Raw genomic sequence first — 12,544 nt, forward strand, 5'->3', positions numbered from 1 at the left:
ATCACTGAGGGGTTTTTTCACTCTGAACAAATTTTGAACTATACTAGTCACAATTATTCATCACTAAAGCATTAGAAATCTCTTCAAGTAGGTCACTAATGAGCTAACTATAACAGTTTAGTTGAAGGGTTTTCATTGAGATTGATTTGAATTGTTGTTGTTGTTGTATCCATAACATTTAAGGTATCACTATAAACCAAGTAGCACTAGACAGCTATTATACTATAGTAATAGACTCTTCTTCATAGAGGATCTTTAGCTATCGCTCTCTTATGTGACTTAATATGATGACTATTTCTAATTAGTTGATGTATAAGCAATATGGCTATATAGAGCTGAAGGTCTCATATGAGGCTAGAGGTTCACCATTGTTATTGTGGACGGTTCGGCATTGCTTTGGTAAGTTTTGCTGACTGTTCATGCCAAAAATTGGTTTGCTGGTTAACCGATTTCATTCATACTGGTGGTTGCTTTTCAGTGTTCCCAAGGGCCATTGTCATTGGGACATTGTAAGGCATGCCGCCATTGCTAACATTAACGAGTTTGACTGTCGTGTAAGGGGAATAGGTCACCTTTGGCCTGTTCGTGCTGTGCATAATTGATTCACGCGATCATTGATTGGAATAACTATACATGTGATGTGAGTGTGTATATGAATGGTGCGAATGGTCCACCAGGGTGCTTGGTACCTGTGTGGTTGCGCCACAGGATTGAGCTGTACTATTCAGATTGTAGCGTTAAAGCCTGTACGGTGTCTGGTTCCCTTGCTAAACGGGGTTGAGCTGTACTGTTTGGGTTTTTACGTGAAAGTCCGGATGGTGTCTGGTTCTCCTGAAAACCAATGTAAAATTACCCTGGCCCACAAGGGTATATTATATAACTGTAATAGACTCTTCTTCAAAGAGGATCTTTAGCTATCGCTCTTTTATGTGACTTAATATGATGACCATTTCTAATTAGTTGATGTATTTAGCCATAAAAATATTCGAAAATGATCAAATACATAGATGAAACACTGTTATCAGTCGCCTGCCGGAGCTTCTAGGTTGTCATCATTTCAAAAGTGTATTTTTACCGCCTTAAATTTGTACACTTTAGATTTTGTTTTCAATCACTATTTGTTTGAGTGAATGTATGCCTTTTGCATAAGCTATTACAACTTATCAGGAATCGAATTACTGAATAATTTAAGATGTTCCACAACTTTGGTCTATATATTTTTCTCTTTCTTCAAGACTTGAACAAACATGAGGCGATTGTAAAAGAATTCATGCAATAATACATTCTGAGATATCATACTAACATGACTGATTATAAACATTTATAGATAAGTATTAGTACGATGGTTATGAAGATTGTTGAATTTTGTTGAGATTATGAACCGATTACAGCAAGAAAACCATGGGAAAGCAATAAAAAGCTGTTTCGTCTTAGTTTAGGGTTCCATAGGAGCGTTAATCCACTATCTCACATCCGTAAATTGAGCACAAGCCTTACATTCTTGTGCACGAACATTTAATCACACTGAGGTTGAATTCAATAGCTTACAATCGTGGAGTGATTAAAATTAGACATGCACACAATTGGATTACGGTTTTGTTGGGATATTCAGGAAAATATCCCAAAAATTATTCTGCTAAGTTTAACGCTATCCTTGAACTTGAAATGGTGTTATTTTCTTATTGGTCATTATTTATTTCACGTGTCGTTTTCCTACTGGTCAATATTGTACAAATGTTGTTTTCTATTTTGTGGTACGATGTGGTCTGCTTGATTGGTATATAAACAGAGTATGTTTGAAATATAATGATTCATATCTCAGAGGCTGAGACTTGCGTTCTGAACTCGACTGGCTGGGCTAGACAGGGAAGCGGGACCAATCAGAGCCTCAGGTCGTTCTTGCGTGTTTTCGCGTCTTTGGTCCGATCGATAATTCGCTGTCCTCTAATCTGCAGCATCACAGTTATAGCAGGCTTAAAAGTCTTAAAGTTAACCATACGTATGAAAATTAGATTCAATGTGGTGAATTGTGCATGTGGACTGATAAGAGGTCTGACACTAAGATGAAACAGATGTTTAAATGCTATCAGATATTTTAATGGTTTATGAGACTTGACTGGTTCGAGATTTTGACAAAATTTACGGCTAAATATAAATGACAATTCATTAAATATCCTTCATTTGAATATTGTGCTTCTGAGATTTCTGCAAATAGAACATTTTTCATATTCAGATTGTTAATATTTGATTTCTGAAATGATAAATGTGAGAGTGTGGTATGTGCTACTAATGTCGACTTATATAAGTAGTATATATCATCAGTTGAAAGTAGAATGTCTAGTGTCAGAGGGTTAAGAAGATCGGGGAGAAGAGAACGAGAACAGTGAATGATTAGTGTGAAAACGAAGGAACACCAAAATATGAGATGAATGATTGATATTTTACAAATCAAGTATTTACTGTATGGCTCTTAGATTTTACTAGGAGATTCTGTTTTCTTATGTATGCCTGTGTTCAAGTTCACAACAGTAATCTGAAATGCCGTACACTGAGTTTAATTACCCTTTTTTTCATGTGTTCACTATTCACTTTCTTGTAAACTAATAAAAGTCTAGAAGTTGATCAGTAAGTTAACATCATTCGTGTTCAAGAACTCAGATGGGGACAAATAAATGTTGAGGTTAGACATTAACACTGTTGGATGCCGGCCAGTTCAGTGGTCTAGTTTTTTAAGCGCCTGACGCGAGACTGATAGGTCCTAGGTTCAAATCTCGCGGGGTGTGGGATCGTGGATGTGCACTGCTGAGGAGTCCCGTACTCGGACGAAGCGGCCGTCCAGTGCTTCCAGGCTTTTCATGGTGGTCTAGCTTTAACTGACTCATGATCTCGATCGAAAACAGATGAATGTATTTTAATATCAATCTACAAACTATCTTGGTAAAATATAAGAACCTTACTATGAATACTTCATTAACAGATTTCTATCATTTGTTCTTCACATTCCCTACGATCTCTCAAGTTCATAAATCCTTTCTTATTCCATTCTATTTTATTCAACTCTATCTTAGCATTTTGCTATTAGATTTTTCACTTCTAATTAATGTTTGATACTACTACTACTGTCGATATAAGTAGCACACATCACAGTAACAGTAAGAGATTTCGTTTTGATATTATTCATTGCAATTTTATGAACATTGTGTATCAGTATGATTCATGCATTTGAGTTTAAAAACAATTGTAGTGGATGAAAACACAAGCGGAGACAACTAATTGTATTTGAATACATAATAACAGAATCTCTTAGTGAAATCTGAGATCAATACAGTATATACTTCATTTATAAAATGTTGATCAATTGTCTCAGACTTTGTTTTTGATTGAGATCATGAACCGATTGATGTTAGACCACCTTTGTAAACCTGGCAGCACTGGACGGCAGTTTCGTCCTATTGTGGGACTCCTCAACAGTGAGCATCCACAATCCCGCTCGTGGGATTTGAATCCAGAGCCTTCGGTCCCGCGCGCGAACGCTTGACCTACTGGACTGCTGAGCCGGCATCCAACGGTGATAGTGTTGTTGCTTCGTTTCCATACTAATCATTCTCTTTGTCTTCGATTTTCTTAACGTTCTACCATCAGGCATTTCACTATCGATTGATGATATATATACTACTTATATTTGTCGATATCAGTAATACACACCACACCTTCCTTAACATTATTACTTATTTATTTACATTATCAATAAGAATAATCTCTTTATACATAATGAATATTCAATGTATGTCTTATAATTCGTTTTCTTACTCAATTCAATTAGATTACTGAATGTAACCGATTACATAATCATTATATAACTTTGAGTAAACTATCTTGAAGATAATAAGTTCTTGAGCATTCATGAAAACGTATATAATACTATCATGATGTATGTTACTTATGTTGACAGATATCAGTAGTATATAACACTCATTGAAAAGGGAATGCATACATGCAGAAGACTGAAAAGTATCAATTGAAGTAAACAGAAAAGAAGTCAGAAAATCATTTTGATAACAAGAGAATTGAAAGAATCATGAAGTATATAAACGACAATTAAGGGAAGATATGCCCCAAATGCCTTGGTACGGCTGAGAGTCGGAAGAGTCCGCTCTTTCTCTCTCTCTCTCTCTCTCTCCAAATTCTCTCACATGACCATGTGTATATAGTCACTGTTAGGGAAGTCCTACTCAATGCCTTCTCATGCCAGGAGTGTTGTTTACAAAGTTAAGAGGATGGAAACTGAAAGTCTGGCATTTTAATCGGGTCAGTGAACATATAAGGCCAACCTGCAGGAGTTGGAAAACTCTCATTCTAAACCAATCGTGCATATGAGCTTCAGGATTTTAAAGGAACGAATGGTGTATGAACCGATTATTAGTTATCGGCTACCATGGAACTGCATTACCTGATGTTGCTCTATTGCTTTATGGATCTTTCGGTTGAAGGCTCCGAGTATAACTTCCTAACAAGAAGTGATATGATCCATTTTATCGTACCTTTTATATTATTCTATCAAAATGCATATCGTTTAACTTTTAATTAAATGAACATTCAAATAGATTGAATCATGTTATCAGTTTTTTCTTTAATGAATAATTAGAAATCAATTAGAATTAATTAACTAAATGGAATTCAATCGGGTCTATTGTGAGTTAGTAACTTAATGAACGATTTCATGGATTACTTAAAGTTAAACATTAAAACATATTGGATACCAACCAGCTTAGTAGTCTATAGGGTTTAGCGTTTACACACACACACACACACACACGCACACACAAAACTGATAAGTCTTATGTTCGAATCTTACAAGACAGGATTGTGAATATACATTATTGAGAAGTTCTATATTAGAACAAAATGATGATCATCTAATACTTCTAGATATTCCATAATGATCTAACTTCAATGAACGATCACATTTATATTAGATCCTTATTCATGATAATGATAATGAATTGGATAATTGATCGGTAATCAATAACATAAAGTATTCTACCTTTTATCTTTTCTAATTAATTTCAAATAAATAATTAACCTTATTTAATTGGATATTGATTTTTTTCTATTTAATAAATTGAATGAATTCAATTAATTTATAGTATCGTTTTTACAATTGTTCAACTCTTATATAAGTTATTCTAGCTTCTGGACAAGCTAATTTATTCATTATTATTGATTGAGATCATAAAACGATTGATGTTAGACTATTATTGAAAATTTGGAAACACTGGATGGCTGTTTCGTCCTATTATGGGATTCGTCAGTAGTGTGCATCCATGATCCTGCTCGCAGGGTTCGGACTTAAAGCGTTCAGTCTCGTGCGCGAACACTTAACCGACTGGACCATTGAACTGACATCCAATAGTGTTAATATTCTTCTTTTTTTCTTCAGTTACTTATTTGATGTCAATTAGATTAGACAATAATGATACGGATAGGTTTACCATAGTAACCAACACTACAAAAAAATGTTTTTTTTTATTATTTTTTCTTTTATCTAAATAACAGAATAAAGTAGATAATAAGAATTTCTTAATATTTTAGTGTATTATTCTTTCTCCATTGATTTTGTTGCCATCCTTAACAAAAGAAGGGTAAGTATCAATTTTATTGATATTCACATTTGGATAATTCTCAATGTATATAAAGTTTGATGCATTTGATAGAGATCATTTCATGATGGTTATGTTGTTTATAAAAAACAACAACAACAACAACAATGAAAACTCTATAATCAAATTAGCAGTGTAAGACTTCTCAGCAGTGCGCATTCACCATCTGGCGTCGTGGAGTTCGAAGTCAGCACTTATCAATTTCACGTATGAACGCTTAATCTCTAGAGCATTGAGTTGATCGGCATCCAAAAGTGTTAATATATAACTTCAACTAATCGATGAAATTGAGCCCGAGAAAATAAAATAATTAAACCATACATAACAGGTCATCTGTTTTATTAGCTAATCAAACTAACTTTCTTTGCTATTTTTCTCTTTTCTTTCTGTTGTTGTGGTTGCAACTTTAGTGTAAATCAATGAATATGATTGGATTGTAATCAGGGTGAATTGTTGTGTTGTAGTGATTTTGACGACAACCGTTTCGTGGCAGTATGGTACTCGTCAGCAGTGAGCATACACGATAACGATTCGTGAGATTCGAATCTAGGACCTATTAGTCTCACGTGTGAACGCCTATTCTCTAGACCACTGAATTGATCGACATCCAACGGTGTTAACATGTAAGTTCAACTAATCTATGAAATTGAGCCCGAGAAAATAAAATAATTAAACCATACATAAGAAGACATCTGTTTTATTAGCTAATCAAACTAATTTTTTTGCTTTTTTCTCTTTTCTTTTTGTTATGGTTGTTGTAGTTACAACTTTGTTGTGAATCGATGAATATGATCGGATTGTAATCAGGGTGAATTGTTGTGTTGTAGTGATTTAATTAAACTATATTAACAGATCACTTATACATGGATGATCAATATTGAATGATCACTAGTTCACAGTTTACGAATCAATATGTGAATAGTGTTCATTCTTTTCAATGAATATTGCCAGTAACTATGATGTCTCCATTTGTACTTTTTCGTACCTTGTACAGTTAAAGGTTATAATCTTTTTATAAACATGCCTGAATAGGTTATGCAATTACTCTCTCTGTGGTGCATACTACTTATATTGACGCGATCAGCAGCAGATGGGGAAGATCAAGAAAGGAAGAATGGGAATAAAGAACAATTAGTATGGAAATGAAAGAACAACGAAGTTCGAGACAATTATTGAACATTTTGCAAATTATGTATTATAGTATGATTCTTCTATTTTACCAAGTAACTTTGTAATTTTGTGCTAAATATGATTCGATTGTCCCCACTGGTGTTCTGTTCACTACATCTCCATTGTTGTTTAGGATTGCAATTGATCAGTCTCTGATTGACATATGTGTATCTAATGCGGATTGCTTCGATATTGCCTTAATTCATAAGCATTCCATTGCTTATAATGTCTTCTAATGGTCTATGAAAAGTCATGTAACGTAGTGTATACAAATTGATTCAATCAAACAGATGGAATAAATTATAGTCTGTATTTTACAACGTTAGTCAACTTTAGACTTTAATGTAATTCACATGTAGTATTATCAATAAAAATACTGTCTCATCTGTATATGAATTAATTCTAATGGTTATAGTTAACCAATCGGTCATTTATTAGATGGTTTATTAAAAGTAAGTTTTACAAAAATTAATTTTACGATCCTGCTCACGGGATTCAATGATCGTAGGATCATAGATGCGCATTGTTGAGGAGTTCCACAATAAGACGAAACGGTCGTCCACATTTTCAATGGTGATTTAACATGAATCGGTTTATAATCTCAATCAAAAACTTAATCATCTTCAAAACCCTATACTGATAATAATTTCAATCAAAAGTTGAAGTCTAATAGCAGTTGAATGATCATTACACTACTTAATAATTGTTTATTTAAATAAAGTTTTAGTAGTGAATCACAACTGTTGAAGCTTTTAAAAAGTGGGACGAAACAATTTTTTAACTATATTTTTGGTTCTAGATACCTAGAGTAGAGAGATATATAATCATTAGATTTTTATTGTATTCTTAAACTGCACCAATCTACAGTCCTCCGCTCTACCAACTGAGCTATAACCCCTAAATGCCCTGGTATATCCGAGAGTAGGGAGAGTCACTTCTCCCTCTTGAATGGATCTCACATGGCCACGTGCATACAATCATTGCCAGGGATTTCCTACTCATCGCATTCTCGCAACGGGTGTATGGGTTACGAAATCGGGAGGACGAAAAGTAAATGTTCGGTGCTTCAACAGGGTTGGTAGACACGGAAGTTCTATCTAGGGCAGTTGGAAGACCCTCATTCCAAATCAATGATGTATATGAGCTCCAGGATCCTGAAGTAACAAATGACGTATGAACTAATTATTGATCATCGGTTATCATGTAACGGCATCTGCTTACGTCGCTCCATTGCCTTATGGATCAGACCTTCAGGTCAAAAGCTCCGGATGTGGCCCCCTAAGAAAACCACCCGCTTCGGTTTGAGCACTCGAACAGTATCTCACCTCTCACACAAATCGAACGATTTATATGACGCATATCTAATTGGTGTCTCCTTGTACCAAGATTTATGTGTTTTAATAAGTAAGAGTATTCATAAACAATCGATTGAATACACACACACACTGATAGAGTAAATATAAATACAAAAAAGGGTTTGAATTTTCGTATGGCTAAGGCTTCAATAAACCTTAGTATACGCCTTTTTACACTTTTATACAACACCACAAAAGCCTAGTTAAGATCAATCTTATGAGATGTTTCAATTATATGTTTAGCAATAGAGCATGATGGATGTTTATCCTCTGCTCTTATTGGGTCACTTGATTGTATCTGTTTCTGCAACCATTTAGGTACATATTCACACACTCTAATTTTGAGATCACGATTGCTCCACCCTATGTATATGTGACCACACACATTAAAATTGATAAACACAGTGGGATGTGACATAATCGTTTTCATACCTTTTAGATTTTGGATGAAGCATTCACCTTGTTCTTTCTTTGATAATGACCTTTGCTACGCAATACGTTTTATTGATAACTGATTGATTTAAGTCTTTGTTTCAATAAAAGGCTATTTGAATCACCTCTGAATGGTAAAGTGATGTAGACAGGCTTTTTTTCTACCAAGACTACAGTAGGTTTCATTATACCATGGACTTTCTTATTGGGTCACTTGATAGTATTTATGTGATCAGATTGTTCGAAATGTATCATTACATAGTTCTGATCATCTTCGTCTTCTTTTTACATTATCGAAATTTATCAAAGGAACTAATTGCTTTGAAAACACAAAAAATAAGTCGAAATCATGAGTCCATTGAAGCTAGACCACCATGAGAAACCTGGAAGCACTGGACGGCCGTTTCGTCCTAGTATGGGACTCCTCAGCAGTGTGCATCCACGACCTCGCCCCCTGCGAGATTCAAATCCAGGACCTACTGGTTTCGCGCGTGTGCACTTAACCTGTCGACCACTGAGCTGGCCGGCATTCAACGGTGTTAATATCTAACTTCAACCAATCCACGAAGTTGCGCCAATTGACTCATGATTTCAACCAGTGAGATTTCTAAGATCTCCACAAAACTTCTTTTGACAAAAATAAGTCTCATTTTTTCTTAATGAATACAAATAAATCATACTGATCCTTTATCACATTGTTATTTGATCTAGTGTAACCAGGATAATGAATGAATTCTGTTAACTAATGACAAATATCTTCTCTTTTTGGTCTTTTTACAGAAATAAAATGGTATGGTGTCTGTTAAGATAATCTAATGAAACAATTTGAATTCAACAACTAAGACTCAAATAACTCAATAATGATAAGTAAAACAAATTAGATTTCAAGATACTATCAAGATATTAGAATAGGGGTTTGTGGGGATCGTTATGATTTAAATAGTTGAATTTTATGAGTCAATTTAAGTTACACTGCTATGGAAAAGTTGAAAGTACTGGATGGTCGTTTCGTCTTAGTATGGGATTCCTCAACAGTGCATATCCATGATCCCACACTAAACGGACTCAAACCCGGGACTTTCGTGTGAAAGCGTATAAACGCTTAACCAGCATCCAATATTGTTAATATCTAATATCAATCAATTCATGATCTTTTTCAACCACTCACCATTTTCTAAGGTAGATAAGTATCTCTACCCAACACGGGTTGGATTCCATTGATCAGAGCTTCTCTCTAGAACTGCAGGAAACCAGTCACTAGTAACTACAAGATCATAATTATTAGAAAGGGAGTTTATAATTAGATTCTAGTTAGATATTTAAACTGTTGGATACCAGTCAGCTCAATGGTCTAGATGTTAAGCACGTGTTTAAGTTCTTTTAATGAGAGATCGTGGATGCTCACTGCTGAAGAGTTCCCTAGTAAAACAAAACAGCCGTTCAGTGCTTCCAGATTTTCAATGATGGTCAATTCATAAATTCAACTATTAAAATCATTATCAAGATAGATATATCTAACACAATATGAATAGGTCATCAGTTAATTGAATTAATGATGATCTGGAAATCTTGACATTATTCACTCAGTATCATATTCAATAATATTGATTATATTGCATTTTCTACAAATCTCTATCTCTCACTCACTCACTCACTCACTCACTCACTCACTCACTCGTTCACTCACTCACTCACTCACTCACTCACTCACTCACTCACACACTGATTGTAACTTGATACTTAATACAGAAATCCAAATTAATCAATATAAGTAAAATATTTAATCATATGATTAGCATTGCATTCATTCAAATCATTATCAATTATTGATTTTAGTTTCGATATGGTAACAAGGTGTTCAATAATAAAGTAGTGATTCATTTAGTTACTGGATTTATTTACTTCTTATTGATTAGAACTATTTATATCACTATGTAGGTCTTATGAGATAGTTAGAAATCTATACAACATTATCATATGTCTATGAATTGATGAAGTTAAGTAACTAGAGATGATCTCAAATGAAGTATAAGATCTAATTACCGATTCTTATAATCATTCCATTGAAGAAGGTTCTTCAAAGTTTATCGATAACGAATGATGTTTCTAGGTAACTTTGTAATAGAAAACAAAAGAGTAAACATTTCTTCTTCTACATACTTAACTAACTAGAAATTGAAAAAAAACAACAACAACTAAAACTGGGATCATTAAAAGAACATGAATTGCTGGAATTAATCTAAAGTAAATATAACTGTCGAGACCATTATCACAGTGTGGTGTATATTTTACATATGTCAACAAATATAAGTAGTATGTAACACTAATCGAAAATGAAAATCTTAACAGTAGAAGGTTAAAAAGTAAAATAGAAATGAAAATAGATAAGAATGATAACTTGAAAGAATCATACAGAATGTGATGAACAAATGATGGAGATTTATAAATGAACTCTTCAATGTATAGTTCTTATATTTTACTAAGTGATTCTATACTTTTCTACTAAAATACATTTAACAATTGGATTCATGAGCAAATTGAATTTATACCATCGTGGAAAACCTGGAAGGACTGAACGACCGTTTCGTCCTATTTTCGGACTCCTCGGCAGTGTGCATTCACGATCCCGCCTTGCGGGATTAGAACCCAGGAACGATCAGTCTCACGCGTGAACGCTCAACCTCTACACCACTGAGCTGGTATCCAACCTTGTTAATGTCTAACTTCAACTAATCCACGAATTTGAGAAACACATCCACCATTGTCATCAGTGAGTTACTATCTCACAACAGACCCGATTGAACTCCACTGAGCACTGCTTCTCAGTAGAACTCCGAGAAATACCTCTTGAAACCAGTCACTAGTGAGTATACGATGATTATTATCAAAAGGGGTTTTGTGGAGATTTAAGTAATTCTAAAGTTGAATTCCTGAGTCAATTGAAGCTAGACCAACATGAAAAACCTGAAAGCACTAGATAGTCATTTCATCCTATTATGAGACTCCTCAATAGTTCACACCCACCATATCGCCTTGTGAAACTTGAACTCAGAATCTTACTTTCAACCATAACAACAACAACAAAAAACAAAAAGAAAACAACGAAATCATAATATGAAATTATCTATCCATTTGAATAATCTTACCTTCTAAGTATTTTGACAAAGATAAATATCCCTTGACCATCAGATATATCATCAACATATGAAATAGACATGATAATTTATTGTAAATGTATAAGGAACTGTAAACAATTTGACTTTTTGTATCACTTTGACGTATTATAAATCGGTATCAGTATATCCTTCTCTTTCTCTTTATATATAGATGTATAAAGCTACACGTTTCTTTGATAAATGCAAATCTTAAAGCCAAACTATAATTTGAGTTCAATATTATCAAGAGTTTATCCAATTATAAATGTATGAATTCTTATTTACAGTAAAAGAATTTCTATTTTATTCATTTTTATTTTGTTTTTGTTTTCTTTTTTTTTTACTTTTTCTTTTTGTCATTTATTATTCATTTAATTAAGTAGTATAATTATTGCATTTTTGAAAAAAAATGCGTAGGTGTACAAATACATTTGTGCGTGTGTGTGTGTGTGTGCGTGCGTACGTATCTATGAGAGTGTGCATGTGTATTCTCATCTGTGTGTTATTATTGTTGCTGGATTCAATTATCGGAACATTTAATTGTCATTATGATTTTGGCATTTTCACAATTATATTACATTAATCTTAATGGAATGATTAAGGTCATATGATTTGAATTATGATTGGTCAATTGAATTAATGAGATATTTTCATTTATTATAATTGGATAAAAAATATGGCACAGAGATTAAATAGTGCAAGCGAGAGAGAGAGAGAGAGAGAAAGAAAAATATTTTCTTTTATGAATCGATAATGTAGTTTTAATGATGGT

The 12,544-nt window shown here is 33.8% G+C and overlaps 1 protein-coding gene across 3 annotated transcripts in view; it reads right to left on the reverse strand.

Annotated features, from left to right (window-relative positions):
- Window positions 1-12,309, reverse strand: part of MS3_00009324 (uncharacterized protein) — a 60,244-nt gene extending 47,935 nt beyond the window's left edge. For all 3 annotated transcript variants that reach the window (XM_051217676.1, XM_051217677.1, XM_051217675.1), the window contains exon 1: window positions 11,764-12,309. In XM_051217676.1, the coding sequence (XP_051065102.1) occupies window positions 11,764-11,834 (71 nt within the window). In that variant the 5' untranslated portion in view covers window positions 11,835-12,309. The remainder of the gene's footprint in view (window positions 1-11,763) is intronic.
- Between the last annotated feature and the right edge of the window lie 235 nt (window positions 12,310-12,544).

The sequence above is a fragment of the Schistosoma haematobium genome, chromosome 5 (assembly GCF_000699445.3).
Source record: "Schistosoma haematobium chromosome 5, whole genome shotgun sequence".
Classification (NCBI taxonomy): Eukaryota; Metazoa; Platyhelminthes; class Trematoda; order Strigeidida; family Schistosomatidae; genus Schistosoma; species Schistosoma haematobium.